We start from the raw sequence: 18,601 nt of genomic DNA, 5'->3' as shown, positions 1-18,601 counted from the left end.
AGCACTACTTCAGACATTAGTCTGAGTCCATGCCACGACCTGTTGTGGCACTTCTGTGCACTTGTGGGGGGTCCTACACAATATATGGCAAGTGTACCAGTTTCTTCGGCTCCTCACAGTGTATATACCCTTACAGGCACAACATCTAAACAAGCTTTTGTCTAACCAGAATGCAAATACAAACAGAGTGTGTAACAAACCCAACAATAACACAAATACAGTGCAATCATTATCAGAAGTTAGGAAAAGAACATCTCGCTGAGCATGACATTTGCTGGCAGCTCTAGTTGCTAGGTGAAGTGACGTCTCGAGCCACGACCTCAGAAAGATCAGCATTTAACTTCAAGTAATTTCAGTCCTTTTCTTTTGAAATTGTTTTGTGCTTTTTTTTATTTTTATGGCCTCTGTACATCCTTATGACCGCATCTTGCTGAAACCACAGTGCCAGAGAAACTGAATTTTTGTGTTTTACTGGTTCCAGTGCATTATCTGCTACTGCTGATTTACCGTCTTGCCCAGGTGACAACAGCTCTGATGTTCCTTAAGGTGCATGTTTGTGCTTCTTTCTGTTGTTCCTATATACAGCTGACCCTAACTGCAAGGGATTTTATATACTTCTGCTGTAGCAAGTGGCAGTTATAGGTCCTTTGTAGTTTTCTAATATTCACGCATCTTTCCTGTTAGTTTAACACTATATCAATACCATGTTCCCTGAGTACTCTGCTGATGCCACCTGTGGAAGGAAGACTTTCCATTTGGTTGGCACTTTTCTTTAGAAGTTCTAGACCTTTTAGGGTGTAGTGCCCTATGTATTTCCACCAGAGTAGCTGTTTCTGCTGAAAGCAGTTCTTAAATGATCAAGCTTGTTCTCCATGTTCTGTCATCCACAGATTCTTTTAGAACAGTCCACCAATGTTTTGATAACTCACCACATCTGTGTGGGATGTCGATTGGAATTTTCGTACAGGTATCTATCCTATGCCCACCACTTACCAGATCAGGAGTATGTAAAATGCCTTGTTTGTGGTCAAGTGTTCATTGGAACTACAAAAAGAAACATTAACATATGCCTTAAAGAACACAAGAACAATTGTCATCTGGGCAAGACTGGTAAATCACCAAATTCTTTTCTCTGACATTGCGGTTTTAGCAAAATCTAGTGATTACAGGTGTACTGGATGTACAGACGCCATAAAAATACAAAAGCACAAGAACAATTTCAACAGAAAAGGAGGAGGACTGAAATTAGACAACTTGTGGGCCTTAGTGCTAAATATAACAAACAGCACCAATCGTTCTCCACTACAAGTTCCTTAACATATATTGGTATGACTCCGTGATCTTAGGCAACTGTCTGATGACATCACAAACTGACTGCTGCATGGATACATATGAGGCTAACTCCAAAAGAAATGCACACTATTTTTGTAAAAATACAGTTTTCATTCTGCATGTGAGAAAGTTTTACAGTGTGTAGATACATCCTTCCCACTTGTTTTCAAACTTAGTTCAACCTGTTCCCGTAAGTGGTGCCGTCACAGCAGGTCTTCAAGATGGCTGCTACACTTTATGTTCGTCAGAAGCAACATGCTGTCATAGAATTCCTGTGCTGTGAAAACGAGACACTGGGAAACATCCACAAGAAGTTGAAAAAGGTGTATGGAGATGCTGCTGTCAATCGCAGTACAGTTAGTCGGTGGGCAAGCAGGTTACGTGATGAAAGTGGGAAAGTGGGAAAGTGGGCACGGCAATATTGAGGATTGTCCTCGCAGTGGCAGGCCTCATACTGTACACACTCCAGACAATGTGCAGAGAGTTAACGAATTGGTGACTGCTGACAGACACATCACAGTGAACGAATTGTCACGCTACGTTGGGATAGGGGAAGGAAGAGTTTGCAGAATACTGAAAGTGTTGGCATTGAAAAACATTTGTGCTAGGTGGGTTCCCAGGATGTTGACAGTGGCTCACAAAGAAACAAGAAAAACGGTATGCAGCGAACTTTCGGAACAGTACAAGAATGGTGGAGATGAATTTCTTTGAAGAATTATGACACGTGATGAACCATGGCTCCATCACTTTTCACCAGAGATGAAGAGGCAATCAATGGAGTGGCATCATGCAAATTCACCCAAGGAACAAAAAAATCAAAACCACACCTTCTGCTGGAAAAGTTATGGCTACAGTGTTTTTCGATTAGGAAGGACTCTTGCTTGTGGACATCATGCCAAGTGGAACCACCATAAATTCTGATGCATATGTGATGACACTGAAGAAACCTCAAGCTCGACTGAGTGGTGCTCAACCACACTGACAAAAGCAGGATGTTTTGCTGTTCCATGGCAATGCACGGCCACATGTCAGTCAAAAAACCATGGAAGTGACCACAGAACTCAGATGGACAACATTGAAACACCCGCCTTACAGTCTTGACGTGGCTCCATGTGACTATCTTCTCTCTGGGAAACTGAAAGACACTCTTCGTGCTGGTTCCAGGATGGCATAAGGCAGTTGAGAGAGATGGAAATTATGTGGAGAAATGAAAATATTGTTCCAAAAGTATGTATCTACACACTGTAAAACTTTCAGACATGTAGAATAAAAGGTGGATTTTTAAAAAAAATTGTGTGCATTTCTTTTGGAGTGACCCTCGTATAAACAGTCCAGCTTACTGAGCTTGTTTGAGACTGTAACTGGTTTCTGAGTTGTTAAAGCCTTTGGTAATGTGTGTAGCATTGGAAGATTAAATGTTAGAGAATTATGCCTTGGACCATGGCCTAAAACGAACAAAACAAATATCAGCAATTATTTGTGAGATTTTAACTGATGTCCTACAGACCTGCTTGCTTTTTATTATTTACACCCTACTCCAGGTAGTGGTGAGGGCGAAACTTCATGAAGTATCGCTGTACAAAATCATTAACTGGGTAATGAAGAAGCAGTTGTGTATTAAGAGTAAAGACCACATTTTAAGGAACTCATTTCTAGTTTGCAGTTTGTTAATAGTGATCTTAAAATATGGATACATCATATCAGAGAGAGAGAGAGAGAGAGAGAGAGAGAGAGAGAGAGAGAGAGAGAGAGAGAGAGAGAGAGGGGGGGGGGGCAGATAGTGAGCGATTATACACCCAATAACTGTAAAATTCCTGCAATAAGTACATGTGAGATAGATGTTTATTCTGATAACCAAGGGTGAAGAATGGTCTTTTAATTGTGAAATACATGTATACATGATTAACAGAAATGTAAAACCAGGAGCAAATTTCAAGGCTGTAGCTGCAGTCATTCATGAAAAAAATTTCAGGGTTAAGTTGTAATGCTTTTTGTGTACCACATTGTGACAACTGAATTAACTTATTCTGTGTAAGTAAAGTAAGCAGAAAAGACAATGTGCAAAATGCACGTATTTAATTTTAAAATGCAATGCACATTGACATAATCACACTACGGATATGATTTCTTCTTCAACCAAAGGGAGAAGAGGTCTGTTAGCTACAGGATTCTATATATAGTATGTATGAAATCAAATGTCCAGTATCATATTAAGCAAGTCATTTCTCTGACAGACAAAAGTGACATGTCCTCAGAATTAAGCACGCAACACAATGAAGCAGTAGAGATTTCTCACAAGGCAAAGTAAACATTCCACCTGTTTCAACTCAGATAGTTTGTAATTCCGATATGCCACACACGAATGTGTGCTCACAGGAGAATGAAACTAGAGATAAATACTCTGTTTTGCTGGAAGTCAGTATCTGTTGTATAAGAAACAAACTGTTAGAGTATGTTTGTAGAATTAAGGATGTAGATGTGATATGTGGCAGAACACTAGCTAACAGAAAACTGAGCAGACAGTTTTGTTCCTCAATGACAAGTTGCAGGCATAATGTGTAGGAAACAGAGCAGTAATGGTGGTGCTGAAATTTACATAAAGCATGATTTGATATTTCAAAAAGTGGATATGACACAACACTGTTCAGAAATAAATGTATAGTTTGGTCATGTAAGATTAGTTGAAGAAAATATATCCGAGGGGATTTTAACGTTAAAATGGCAGATTAAGAGAAACAAATTTCCAAAACTTTTTTTAAACACTTTAAAATCCTTTATTTTGCATCGCATGGACAAGTTTCCTGCACTTAATGCTGCAAGTCTACACAATACTGTTGTAAATTTACACAGAGATAAAAATGGTGGATATTTTGCAGGCCACGATTAATTGCTTTCAACATATCATAAACAATGAACTTACGCCAATGAATTCAGTGTGGTATACGTAAGAGGTCAGAGAGACAAGCTTATTATGTAATTTATATACAAGTTAAATGTGTCAGGGGGAAAGCTGGAGCTGATGATTTTGACAACTTGAACAAAAAAGAGAGGGAGATTTGTGGTATTCTTGTTCTCCATTAATAAAAGTAGTCCTCAGATAAACACAAAAATAAAAAAGTTAATTGATATACAAGAAAACTGATACAAATTATAGAATACATGCTGAGTAGCATCCAGAGAATTTGAGACAAAATTAAAACCATAGACACATCTGCATGTGATCTGCTAGGCTTCCTGCTGTCTGAAGGGTCTGTCTTTCATTGGGATGTTACAACATCCAATGAAGTCTGTAGAACAGTAAATACTCTGACTGTAGAAGTATGGACAGCTACTGCGTAATTGTATTACTAAAGAAATAGTTCACTTGATACATAGGTCACTAAGTATTATTTTTAATAAATGTTTGGAGTGTGGAGATTTTCCAGATTCATTCAAAATATCAAAAGTTATCCCTGAATTCAAAAAGGATGATAAACAACTGCTCCAGAACTACTGACCAGTTTATGTTGTGCCATTAATCTAAAAAACACCAGCATGTTCTCATATACATTCAGTTAAGTAATTATCATGAAAAAGGCAAACTCCTTTGCAACAATAAATATGTGCTTCTTCCAGGTAAAGATACAAATACAAACACCTTATTCACTTTTGAGCATATTCACACACAATTGGTATCATCAAATGCAATACCACTGCAATTGTTTTGGAAATTTCTGACAAATTAACAAATTTTGAAAATCCAGTTGTTCAGGAGCACCCTCAGATGAGGCCACACTAGAATCCCATGTTTAGGACAGCCCAGGTTCAGCCTGAGATCATTTTAATGTGATCATTGCATAGTGAATTGATCGGTCTATCTGTTTCATTTACAGTGTTTATGTTTCATTGGTGGAACTCTTTATGGTGTGAGCCAGACTTGGACTGGAATGCTTGCACTGGTACAAGGACCATTTGGTCATCTCTTTTCGTCTTGCATGTAGGTTGTCTTTACGAAAGGGATGATGACTCGGGACCTGAGATACTTGCAGATAAGACTTCGAACCTTTTCTGGTTAGATGAGTGAGAGTGCGAGTTTTCAACCACAGAGATACTACTAACACAAACCATACAGTGTTATCAGAGCTAATGACAGCTGTTTAATAAGTAGTTCGAGTATTAAGTGATTGCAATAGGATCATCTTCCATGCCAGCCATTTTTATGGCTTTTCCACCATTTAAGGTATTTTTCTTGTTGCTGGAACACTTTTTTTTTGAATGAATACATATTATAGCAGCTAGGTTAGAATATTTGCAGCAAAAAAGGGCCCCATCAATCTTATTCAGATTGCACCACTGACCTACAGAGATCAAGTAGAAATTTCAATTTTAATATCTGTGTGCACAAATGTGCTGATTCTCTGATCAGGGACATTTTAATGCATCAGTTCTGAAGTGAGGAACCACATAATGAGGAAGTCTGATCCTTCTCTGTCAGAAGTAAAGCGAATAGCTCCAGCCTATGGGAATGTCCATGCAGCCCCGAGTTTATGAAGGAGGAAGACATGCTAAATCTGTCAAACTTTTAGAAATTATACTGATGCCTGATTTATTTGGGAGGAACATATTAACATTATTTGCGAAAAGGTATCGTGAGGTTCCAACCTCCTGTGGAAACAGATGTGGTTACTAGTAATTGTCTCCATATCAGCTGAGAAACCTGGCACTGCTCAGGTATGTATTTATTCCAATCATGTACACACTCATCTCCCCCTCCCACCTGAATCTGACCACCTCCCCACTCCCTCTATCCATTGCCCCTGTCTCTGTCCTTCCCCCACCCCTCCCCACTCTCTCTCTCTCTCTCTCTCTCTCTCTCTCTCTCTCTCTCTCTCTCTCTCTCTCTAGCACCACCCCCACACAAATGGGAAGTTGATGGCTTTTACTCCACAGTATTCCTAGCCAGACAGGAAGTAATATGTGTGCCAAGTTTGGTTGAAATTGGTCCAGGCGCTTACAGGGAGATGTTGAACATATGAGACTGCCTGTTTTACACCACATGACATTACACAAGATGTTAAATTTATAGGTCGTATTCAGCCTTGTTGTTTGATCTTAGGTCCCAAAACAAGATGACAAATTTTTTTTAACATGGTTGACACACTGCACAGTACAAATAAGAGAAATTGTTCTTCATAATTTTAACACTGTTCCAAGTCAACTAAATACATAAAATAAATACTAACAGATAGTTTTGAACTTTTTTTTTACATCACCCACTCTCAACCTCATCCCTAATGACAGGGTGCATATATTTTTATACCAACAATAAGTGGGGGACAGGATAATTTTGCAAAAAATGATAATGGGAAACTGGCACTTTTAACAGAATAACACAAAATTGGCCATTTTTTATGAAATATCATGAACTTTGTCATTTTCCCATACAGAAAAAAAGTTATAAATCCACAGGCAACAGATTACCAATATTCGCAACTGATTGTTTTTTTCATGCTGAAATTACATTTGGCCTTCTTTTTCCACAAGAAATCTTCATGTGATAGTTTATTTCCAATGTGGCAAACTATGATGTGATGTAAGAAAACAACACCTACATAAAAAACTGCCAAAATTTATGAAAAATAATATGCCACAATTGGCCATAAAATATAACAATTTTTTTCTGTCCCTAATAAGTCATCTAACTAACAAATTTGTCTGCCATTCTCCAGGCGTTTCTGAGTTATGCTTCACTATGACACACTCTTCATCCCCACCTCTATGATATGTAAGTGGTTCTTAAATCCACAGTGATTCTTTCTCGATAGAAAGTAACCTTTATACCCTCGATTCTTGGAACTGAGCTCTTCTGTACGAAACAGCTTCTAACTTCTTATTTCTTTATAAATGAGTTAATGTGTTAAATATCTGGCACTAAGCATGTAAGTGAGAAAAAGTTTAGAACAGATTTGAAATTATGTTCCAAGTTCTTTGGAAGTTCCTATGTGCTCTCATTATCAAATACTATATGAGTAGTATCTGGGTAACTCTCACTCCGTTTTAAGAAAATCTAGTTTTTCACACATCTCAATTTTTATGATGTCAAATCTCCTGAACTGTGTCATACACTGATATAATTTTTCAGGTGCATTAAATGGTACATATACTGCCTGCCATGCCTGACAGCAGTTTCAATGCATTAAGAGCGAAAATGTAGTAAATAATAAACTTTTTTTCTTTTTATCACTTTGTGGGAAGTGTCAGCAAGGAAAAGTTTTGTAAAGGTTTGAAATTATGTGTGAAGTTTACTGCAAGTCACTAAGTGCACTCATTCTCTAATACTGGGTGAATATAGTCTGGGTGTGTGCAGTGCATTATGCTTCCTCTATAAAAACCCAGACCTTTGATAGGTAGGTAGTTCTTACTCTCCCACAGTGCTTCTTACCAGATAGAAACTGAGGTGTGTACCAATGGTATTGATTCAGTAGTTTAGGGCAATCTGTTCTTCATTATCAATTAGTGAAAACATTCTAGATCATATAGCTTAATAAATGAGACATTCTATGATCTTGACTGTTTTTACTAATTAATAGTTATGAATCTATAAATGTATGTTTCTGCACTTTGTCTAATAAAAGGAATATGGCACACATCGAAATTCCTACACACAGGCTAGCAAGAACACGAAACTACCTCAAAGTGAATGCCTAAAAATTCTAATAGTCTCTCTTTCTGCTCAATTCACACCATTTAAAAATAAAATTAGTTGACAGGAAACTCTTATTATAAATAAAAAGAGTTCTTCTTTATGTAAAACACTGATTTTGATATTTAAGACTGTGGGTGCATGCACTACAGTCATGTACATATGATGAAGCCTATTTCATGTAAAATGAGCAAATGTGAATATGCAAAGTGGCAGTGTCTCCAAATGCAACAGTACAGAAACTGAGCAAAGAGGTCCATCCTTCAGAACAGTTCACTGCAGTTTATCAAGAACATAATAAGTCATATACAGCCAGAACGGCTCACTGTTTGGCTAAGAAAAATAGCTAAGCAAACCACAAATTCCACCATCATACCTAAGCAAAAATCTTGCTGAGAACCCAAGAAAATTCTGGTCCTATGGAAAAATCAATAAGTGTGTTGGAGGCTTATATCATGAAACTCATGTGGCAATAGAAGACAGCATAAAGAAAGATGAAGTTGTAAATTTCATCTACAAAAAAAATCATTAATGTAGGACAATCATTCAGACATATTGTTATTTGACTGCCACAGAGAGAGCCACATTGAGGACATAGAAGCAGACATCCCTGAATCGCAAAACAGCTGAAAAACACAAAAACAAGTAAGTTGCCATGTCTTGATGGTATCCCAATGTGGATTGACAGAGTGTACACCTCAGCATTGACCCTTTAATTAGTTTGCATTTATCGCAAATATATTGCCCAGCTGTAAAAAAAAAAGTTACTGCATATAACAGCCATTTATAAGAAGGCTAAAAGAATCGACCCCCAAAATTACACTGATATTGTCTGCTGAAGAATTCCTGAGTATATTCCAAGTTTGAATACAATAAACTTCCTAGATTTCCACAAAGCGTTTGACACATTGCCCCTCGACAGACTTAATTAAGATCAGAAAATGCAGAATAGGTTTAAGATATGTGAGTGGCTCAAAGACATTTTAAGTAATAGAATCGTTGCACTTGACAGTGTGTGTTCATCAAAGACAAAGGTGTCGTCAAGGAGTTCCCTGGGGAAGTGTGATGGAACTGCTCTGGGCTCACTGTATACATAAACAATCTGACATGTAGGGTGAGCAGCAATCAGTGATGATGCTGTGTTATTGCACACTCAAATGGGAATCCCCAGAGAGAAGAAGCTGTTCTTTTTGTGAAACAATGTTGAGGAAATTTAGAGAACTGCCATTTGAGACAAACTGCACAAACGAGTCAACTGTCACCAATATACAAGTTGCATGACAATGAGGAGGAGACAATATGGGCTCGTACAGAACCATATAGACAGTCATTTTTCCGCTTTGCTGAATTTGTAAGTGACACAGGAAAGGGAATGAGTAGCAGAAGCTGCAGATACCATCTGCCACACATTGTATGGCAACTGCAGTATTCATTTGAGATCTCTCACTATGATGTGCATATGCCACTTGGTTTCAGAATATAATACATTTTATCAGTGGTTAAATTCAAGCCATTCACATGATTGTGCTCTGTCTCTTAATATTGTCAACTCACAAATGAAAAAAAGATTTTACTGATTCATACTTTGCCCTCTACTGTGTTTCTGAAATGTGTATAAATCCAGTATACCATATCTGTTCTGATTGATTAAAATTTGAGTTATAACATGAATATACTTACACCTACACTCTGAAAGCCACTTCCACCTCACGGTGTGTGGGGAAGAGTAATTGATTACCACTGCCAATTCCATACACATGTTCCAGCAAAAGGTGTGCCGCTAGAATGATTGCCAATAGGAATTCATCTGAGTTCAAATCCATTAATTTTACTTTTGTGGTCTTTTCCACAATATATACGTAGCAGGAAGAAAAATATTGCTTGATTCTTGCATGGAAGTATGCGCACATAATTTTTGACAGTAAACAACACTGTGATGCACAATGCTTTCCTTTTTTAAGTCTACCACTCAAGTTGGACGAGTATCTCTGGGACAATTTTGCACATATTACACAAGCCTTCCCTATTTCTTCTGCATTTGTTACTGTAAAATAAAAGATGAAAACACTGACACATTCCTTATCCTAGCAGCTCTACTGGTGTTGGTATCAATGTGACTCTTAATCAAATAAGTAAATAATCAAAATGACAGACTTTTTAGAGTTGGTCTGGCTTATACAGGAAAACGGCTCAGTATAAAATGCATCAACTTCCTCATAATTAATACCAAACAGCGTCTATTACCACGTCATAAAATGTTCATGTCTGATCTATAATGCTTCACGTAGTTTCATGGACGGACAAACCTCTCTTGTTCAGCCAAAACTGGCACCGGGCCTGTTACATCCTGACTTCACTCTTAATGTTTAGTGCTGTCTTCAGCGAATTTTATTAAGCGCTGAAATGGCTGTAATCGAAACTTTCTAGTTCTCAGTAAGTGCTTTACTCACCCTCTCGATTTTCCAGGTTTGACATACAATGTAAACAAAATCTGCTGAAATCCTAACTATTAAATATTTTACTGTTACTGCAATCTTGCTGGCAAGGTAATATTAGTACAATATTCACAATAGTATCCACAAAGAGAAGACATTCAAGATTTTTCTAATATACTGCATTTCAATGTATCCTAAATTAAAGGTATCTTAAAAAATTAGATGAAAAGTAAAATATTTAGATAAAAGCTCTTCTTTTCCAATGTGTTAGTTAATTTAAGTGTTAAGAAGCCAACTGGCATATTCAATAAAATTATATTCCTTGTAGAATTTAGAGAGAGATCACATACCATAAAAACCATATACTTGGGTGATTTGCCTCGACTCGTGATTACCTCTCAGCAAAGTAATACGGTCTGGCCATTTTGCTTTTAAAGTGAGAAGTCTGGTGAAAGTTTCTAAACTGTAGTAGCCTCGATCCACGAAGTCTCCCATGAAAATATAATTAGTCTCTGGAACAGGTCCTCCATTTCGGAAAAGTTCTTCTAAGTCATAGAACTGAAATAGAAAAAAAATGGGTAACAACAGTTCCAAGACAGTGGTCTACAGAAAGTCAGACATAATTACCAATGACTCAGCAGCAGCAAGCATAAGACACTAATTGATGAATTTAACAATAGGTCTTCTGTTGTAACCAAGCAAAATATTGATAGCTAAAATAACAGCTCATAATATATTATCTCTACCTCTCATAAAATTTAGTATATAATTTTTTTTTCCTTTTTGAACTAAGAAAGTACAGATATTCCATGAACTGGATGTATAATATATCAAGGTAACAACTAAAGCATGTCAAAGGAAAAATTATCATTTGTTTGTACGTTCAAAGTACAGGAAAGAACTGCACTTAATAGATTTCACAATAGAGACACAATGCTACATAAATTACAGATTTGTGTAAACTATGAAGGTTTAAAACAAAGTAAACTTGGTTTTTGTGAAAGCAATTTATTTAAAAATGTAACAGCTCACTTTTGCACTCTAGGAAATACAGAGATTAACTCTGATACATCAGAGAGAGAGAGAGAGAGAGAGAGAGAGAGAGAGAGAGAGAGAGAGAGAGAGAGAGAGCTTCTGGGCTACAAGTCATTAACTTGACACACTTTGCACATTTTTGTTCTATGTTCTGAGGTGCAACATTCCAGATTTTTCTTGTACAGTTCAAGAAACATTATTTAATAAAAATTAGAATTCTTTGAGCACTTCAAATTTATATGGCCATACAATACAATTCACTTTTTGATAAAATGTGTTAACAGCCCAAGTTTGAAGTGATAGAGAGAAATATAATACTGGAAGGAAAGTTGTCACTTACAAGGGAACCTCCCCATCACATCCCCCTCAGATTTAGTTATAAGTTGTCACAGTGGATAGGCCTTGAAAAACTGAACTCAGATCAATCAAGAAAATAGGAAGAAGTTGTGTGGAACTATGAAAAAAATTAGTAAAATATACAAACTGAGTAGTCCATGCGAAGATAGGCAACTTCAAGGACAATGGGAGTCAAGGAGTGCGGTGGTCCCATGGTTAGCGAGAGCAGCTATGGAGCGAGAGGCCCTAGGTTCAAGTCTTCCCTTGAGTGAAGAGTTTAATTTTTTATTTTCAGTTTATGTGACAAACTCTTATGTTTTCATCACTTTTTTGGGAGTGATTATCACATCCACAAGAAAACCTAAATTGGGCAAGGTAGAAGAATCTTTTCACCCATTCGCTAAGTGTACAAGTTAGGTGGGTCGACAACATATTCCTGTCATGTGACGCACATGCCGTCACCAGTGTCGTATAAATATATCAGACGTGTTTTCCTGTGGAGGAATCGGTTGACCTATGACCTTGCGATCAAATGTTTTCGGTTCCCACTGGAGCGGCACGTCCTTTCGTCTACTAATCGCACAGTTTTGCCGAGCGGTCGCAAAACACAGACAGTAAACTTATTGCAGTGAACAGAGACGTCAATGAACGAACGGACAGATCATAACTTTGCGAAAATAAACAAAGTAAAATTTTCAGTCAAGGGAAGACTTGAATCAAGGACCTCTCGTTCTGCAGCTACTCACGCTAACCACGGGACCACGGAGCTCCTGATCTCTTATTTTCCCTGTTGTTGCCTATCTTGCGCATGGACTACTCAGTTTGTATATCTTACTAATTTTTTTCATAGTTCCACACAAGTTCTTCCTGTTTTCTCAATTGATCTGTGTTCAGTTTTTCAAGGCCTGTCCACTGTGACAACTTATAACTAAATCTGAGGGGGGTGCGATGGGGAGGTTCCCTTGTTAGTATTGTTCCAGTACACCCCATATTCTTTAAAGAATCTAACTCCCACATAAACACCTTCAAACTTCCGATTACTTCACAAATAAGTTAATGTGTTAAATGTTTGACATTACGCATGTAAGTGGGGGGGGGGGGGGGGGAAGAAGGTTTGATGATATGTGTGAATGTTGTTGGAAGCCAACAAGTGTGCTCTTCATTTCACATACTGGATGTATATACACTCCTGGAAATTGAAATAAGAACACCGTGAATTCATTGTCCCAGGAAGGGGAAACTTTATTGACTCATTCCTGGGGTCAGATACATCACATGATCACACTGACAGAACCACAGGCACATAGACACAGGCAACAGAGCATGCACAATGTCGGCACTAGTACAGTGTATATCCACCTTTCGCAGCAATGCAGGCTGCTATTCTCCCATGCAGCCGATCGTAGAGATGCTGGATTTAGTCCTGTGGAACGGCTTGCCATGCCATTTCCACCTGGCGCCTCAGTTGGACCAGCGTTCGTGCTGGACGTGCAGACCGCTTGAGACGACGCTTCATCCAGTCCCAAACATGCTCAATGGGGGACAGATCCGGAGATCTTGCTGGCCAGGGTAGTTTACTTACACCTTCTAGAGCACGTTGGGTGGCACGGGATACATGCGGACGTGGATTGTCCTGTTGGAACAGCAAGTTCCCTTGCCGGTCTAGGAATGGTAGAACGATGGGTTCGATGACGGTTTGGATGTACCGTGCACTATTCAGTGTCCCCTCGACGATCACCAGTGGTGTACGGCCAGTGTAGGAGATCGCTCCCCACACTATGATGCCGGGTGTTGGCCCTGTGTGCCTCGGTCGTATGCAGTCCTGATTGTGGCGCTCACCTGCACGGCGCCAAACACGCATACGACCATCATTGGCACCAAGGCAGAAGCGACTCTCATCGCTGAAGACGACACGTCTCCATTCGTCCCTCCATTCACGCCTGTCGCGACACCACTGGAGGCGGGCTGCACGATGTTGGGGCGTGAGCGGAAGACGGCCCAACGGTGTGCGGGACCGTAGCCCAGCTTCATGGAGACGGTTGCGAATGGTCCTCGTCGATACCCCAGGAGCAACAGTGTCCCTAATTTGCTGGGAAGTGGCGGTGCGGTCCCCTACGGCGGTGCGTAGGATCCTACGGTCTTGGCGTGCATCCGTGCGTCGCTGCGGTCCGGTCCCAGGTCGACGGGCACGTGCACCTTCCGCCGACCACTGGCGACAACATCGATGTACTGTGGAGACCTCACGCCCCACGTGTTGAGCAATTCGGCGGTACGTCCACCCGGCCTGCCGCATGCCCACTATACGCCCTCGCTCAAAGTCCGTCAACTGCACATACGGTTCACGTCCACGCTGTCGCGGCATGCTACCAGTGTTAAAGACTGCGATGGAGCTCCGTATGCCACGGCAAACTGGCTGACACTGACGGCGGCGGTGCACAAATGCTGCGCAACTAGCGCCATTCGACGGCCAACACCGCGGTTCCTGGTGTGTCCGCTGTGCCATGCGTGTGATCATTGCTTGTACAGCCCTCTCGCAGTGTCCGGAGCAAGTATGGTGGGTGTGACACACCGGTGTCAATGTGTTCTTTTTTCCATTTCCAGGAGTGTAGTTTGGTTATTTGCACATGGTGATTTACGTTGTCTCAAGACATATGCACAGTTTTTAACAGTAATACTATCATTACTGTCTTTAACCATTCATATAACATTATACCTCTTAATGAGTAGATAATGTCAGGATGTTATGTTTTTGAATCTATCAATTTTTATATTAAATGTAGAAACACAAATTTTTGTTGCCCCTGGAATCCATTAGATAGGCAACATGCAACTGGGTCTTGGTTTTGTGCCCCAGAATAGTCACTTAGTAATACAGTTACTGTGTAGTGTCACCGGTATTTTTCAGTATGGCTGAATAAAATCCACAGCCGCAGCTCATGCAAGAGACTGTAGAAGCTAGTAAGAGCAGATCTGCCTCCAAACACAATTACAGCAGTGGCTACCTGCTGATATGGCAAGTACTGGGTCCAAGGCACTGGGACGATTACCCTATGTTGCAGCCAAGCAGAGGCACCTCAGGCGTAATAGCATTGACGCAGAAGAAAGGCAGAGCCATTGCTGCATGGGCAACCTAGTTGCTTCAAGCGTAACAGATTGTTTTTTTGTAGCTTGTTAGGACATTAACCAATGGTGTAGCAGAACAAGGACAGACCAAGTCCATATAAATATGGATCATTTTTAGTCACAGGGATCGCAGTCTGGCAGCCACCAGTCTACTGTAAGTATGGAGCCGTGCAACCATTCGGCCAGAACTGCTTCCCGCCTGGGCTCATGTGAGCAGACACTGAAGCTGCTATGAGCCATCTTGTCCATGCCAGATCCATGGTGTGATTAGGTTGGTTGTTTCGGGGAAGGAGACCAGACAGCAAGGTCATCGGTCTCATCGGATTAGGGAAGGACGGGGAAGGAAGTCGGCCGTGCCCTTTGAAAGGAACCATCCCGGCATTTGCCTGGAGCGATTTAGGAAAATCACGGAAAACCTAAATCAAGATGGCCGGACGCGGGATTGAACCGTCGTCCTCCCGAATGCGAGTCCAGTGTCTAACCACTACGCCACCTCGCTCGGTATATGGTGTGATTAGATGCACCTCAATGTGCCTTGTCCGATGCACCCAGACAACCATTAGTCTGCAATGTGGGCAAAATCCTTGTCGCTTAGTGTTGGGGTTAGCGTCCTTTCAGGACTGCTGCTGTCATTACCTGCCGCTACATGCTATCAGGCCACTAGCTGATGGCTGTGGCTACCCACAGGCCATGCACATCTGACACCCTGAAGACGACTTCTCAGAGCACCATAATGACTGATATAGTTTATTGAGTAATAAATGAATGTTCTAACAATGATGTTTCCATGCTGATACACTGGACAACTTCTAGGCACCCACGCACCACTGTGCTTCTACCCCACGCAGGGTGGTGACTACTGGTTTCCTTACACTTACAATTTAGTTCCACCAACCACCGTAGTGACCATCCACCCCGGCCATTACAACTCAATCTAAATTTATCTTAAAAAGTGAAACAACTCAATCCATATAAAGGGAAGTGAATTGAAAATGTCAGTGCAAGTATGTTAACAAGTACATGAAAGGTTTCTTTCTACAATTTCTTCCATATCATATGAAATTCTTAAAGAAAAATAAGTAATCTAATGTCTAAAGGTAGGTATGCAGCAGTCTATAACTTTCAGAAATGTTGCCAATTGTAGAAGTTCTCTATTTACACTACCATCTACATGAAGTGCATAAATTTTATACTGTGTTGCAACGTAACATGTAATACAGAAATTTGGGTTTTAGACTTATGTCAAAATCATAACAGTGTATTTATATGAAATTATCAGAAAGATATATTGCATACTTTCAGTTTCCCACAACATCAAAGATTTAGGTGTGCTAAAACTATACAATCACAGGTCTGTAAGGCAGGAGACACTGACAATAGTAACGAAGAATATTTAACACTGACAACATTTGTCAACAACCCACAAATAAATATAGCTTAACTTAAATGATAAGACACAAAAAATAAGGAGTTAAGATGTCTGCAGGATGTAACACATTGCCGAAATTATAATTGGAGTGAACAGAATTGAACAAAGTAATATATGGACAACTTAACGTTCAGCCGTGTTACAGTTTTCATTTTTCGACACTAACACTTCCAGAGGACAATAACAGTGGGGAGTGGAGGGGGGGTGGGGGGGGTGAAAAATGAAGTCAGTACTGCCACCCAGAAAGTTTTATATTAATAAAAATCCTAAGAAATCACACGAAAAACCCACAAATTATTAAAAATATAAAAGATTTCTACAAGAAAGTTCTAGATCTGAAATTTTAAATTACTGTGGAAAATCATTAAAAAAAGTGATGTTGCAGACTACTTTCTGAAGAATTACTAAATACTGAACCTCTGAGCTACATGGATTTCTGTCTCACTTACTCAATAAATGCATTTTTCTTAAAAGTTAATTTCAACAGAGAGTGAATCTTTTCTGCAGTGTCAGAGGAGGGTCATTTGTGTGCTAAAAAATTTCGTTGTGTTTGAAATGAGTGGCTTCTCAATGCCACAATAAAGTCAAACTAACTGAAATATGCAAAGTAAACCAGTTAATTTAGGTAACTGCATTTCACGTGTACTATGCTTCCAATACAGCAGTTCTATTAACTCAAGATGGTTGGGGTCCAAGACTGAAGAGCAATGCTCAAGATTGGTTTAAATGACTGTTTTGTAAGCAACTTCTTTCATGGATGAGTTGCATTTCATTTAGGTTCTCCTTGTGAATCTGTCTGGCACCGACTTTTCCTATTATTTATTTTATGTGGTCATTCCACTGAGGGTCGCTCTTGATGGTTACTCCTCTATATTTTACAGTAGTTACTGTTTTGAGCAATTCATTATTAATAGCATAATTGTACAGTAGTAGATTTCTTCTCCTATGTATGTGCAATACATTACATTTATTTATGTCCAGGGTCAACTGCCCTTGCACCGTTTATCAACCCTCTGTAGGTCTTCCTGAAAACTGCTAGTGTCTACTGGACCTGCTACCTTCTTATAGAAAATTGCATCCTCTGTAAGGTCTTATAGTGCTTCTGATGTTACCTACTCCTTCCCAGGGGACACTGCCTTATCGAAGGTACCTACAGTGCCAGGTGGGAGGGTGTGTGTGCTTCGGTGAAGTCAAGAGCTGTGTCGGCGGTAGTGTAGCTACTGGCAAGGTCACCCAAGCCGAAGTGGTCTTGACAAAGGAGCCAGAAAAAGTGTGTCCCACAGTGTAGGGCAGGGAGGGCTCCACAGGCATAGTGAAGCCAGATTCCCTAAAGGAGTAAACCTCATACAAATCCTGGTCCTCCAAGTTGGGGGTTGGGAAGGCAGCTAACAACGCCTTCCTGTAAAAAAATTCTTGTTCAGAAATCTCAGAGTAAGTCAGATGGATTTATGGACGATGACATGGCACTGTTAAAGGCAAACGAAAATGAAAAAATGATGTGTTTATTGGAAACTGGAACGTACAATCGCTGTACAGGATGGGGGCCCTGAGGTCACTGCTAGATCAACTCGATAAAACCAAGGCAGGTGTAATTGCCCTACAGGAAATATGATGGACTGGACATGGAGTGCTCGATATGGGAAGCTGGATAATTTTCTACCACGGTTCAGAGAGCCACCATGAATTTGGTGCAGGGTTTGTGGTAAGACAAAAATTTAAACACCTAGTGAGTGGATTCACTGGAATAACATCTAGGATCTCACATATATGAGACTGAAGGCCCGATTCTCAAACTACTCATTGATCAATGTATATGCACCTACAGACATATCAGATGACCAGCATAAAGACACCTTCTTTGAGAACCTAGAGAGAACTTGTGATAGATGCCCTGTGTATGACACTAAAATAATTATTGGAGACCTCAATGCACAGACTGGTAAAGAACAACATTACCTCCCAGCAACAGAAAAGCACAGCTTCCATGAGTGCACAAATGACAATGGCCACAGAGTCATTTAGTTTGCACTGTCACGTAACATGGCTGTAAGTAGCACTATGTTCCCACACAAAAGGGATCATAAAGCAATATGGTTTAGCCCTGATCAGCGTACCTTCAACCAAACTGATCATGTAATTATTGATGGCAGGCACTCCTCAAATTTACTAGATGTAAAAACTTACAGAGAAGTTAAAGTAGATTCAGACCACTACCTTGTAATTACAAAA

General features: G+C 39.8%; 1 protein-coding gene across 1 annotated transcript in view; it reads right to left on the bottom strand.

Annotated features, from left to right (window-relative positions):
- LOC126183834 (serine/threonine-protein phosphatase 6 catalytic subunit) overlaps positions 1 to 18,601 on the bottom strand; it is an 81,633-nt gene that overhangs the window by 51,930 nt on the left and 11,102 nt on the right. Inside the window, exon 3 of the mRNA XM_049926093.1 lies at positions 10,800 to 11,007. Within this exon, the coding sequence (XP_049782050.1) occupies positions 10,800 to 11,007 (208 nt within the window). The remainder of the gene's footprint in view (positions 1 to 10,799; positions 11,008 to 18,601) is intronic.

The sequence above is a fragment of the Schistocerca cancellata genome, chromosome 4 (assembly GCF_023864275.1).
Source record: "Schistocerca cancellata isolate TAMUIC-IGC-003103 chromosome 4, iqSchCanc2.1, whole genome shotgun sequence".
Taxonomy (NCBI): Eukaryota; Metazoa; Arthropoda; class Insecta; order Orthoptera; family Acrididae; genus Schistocerca; species Schistocerca cancellata.
The sequence above is the reverse complement of the archived record's forward strand: the minus strand, read 5'-3'. Positions and strand labels throughout refer to the sequence as shown.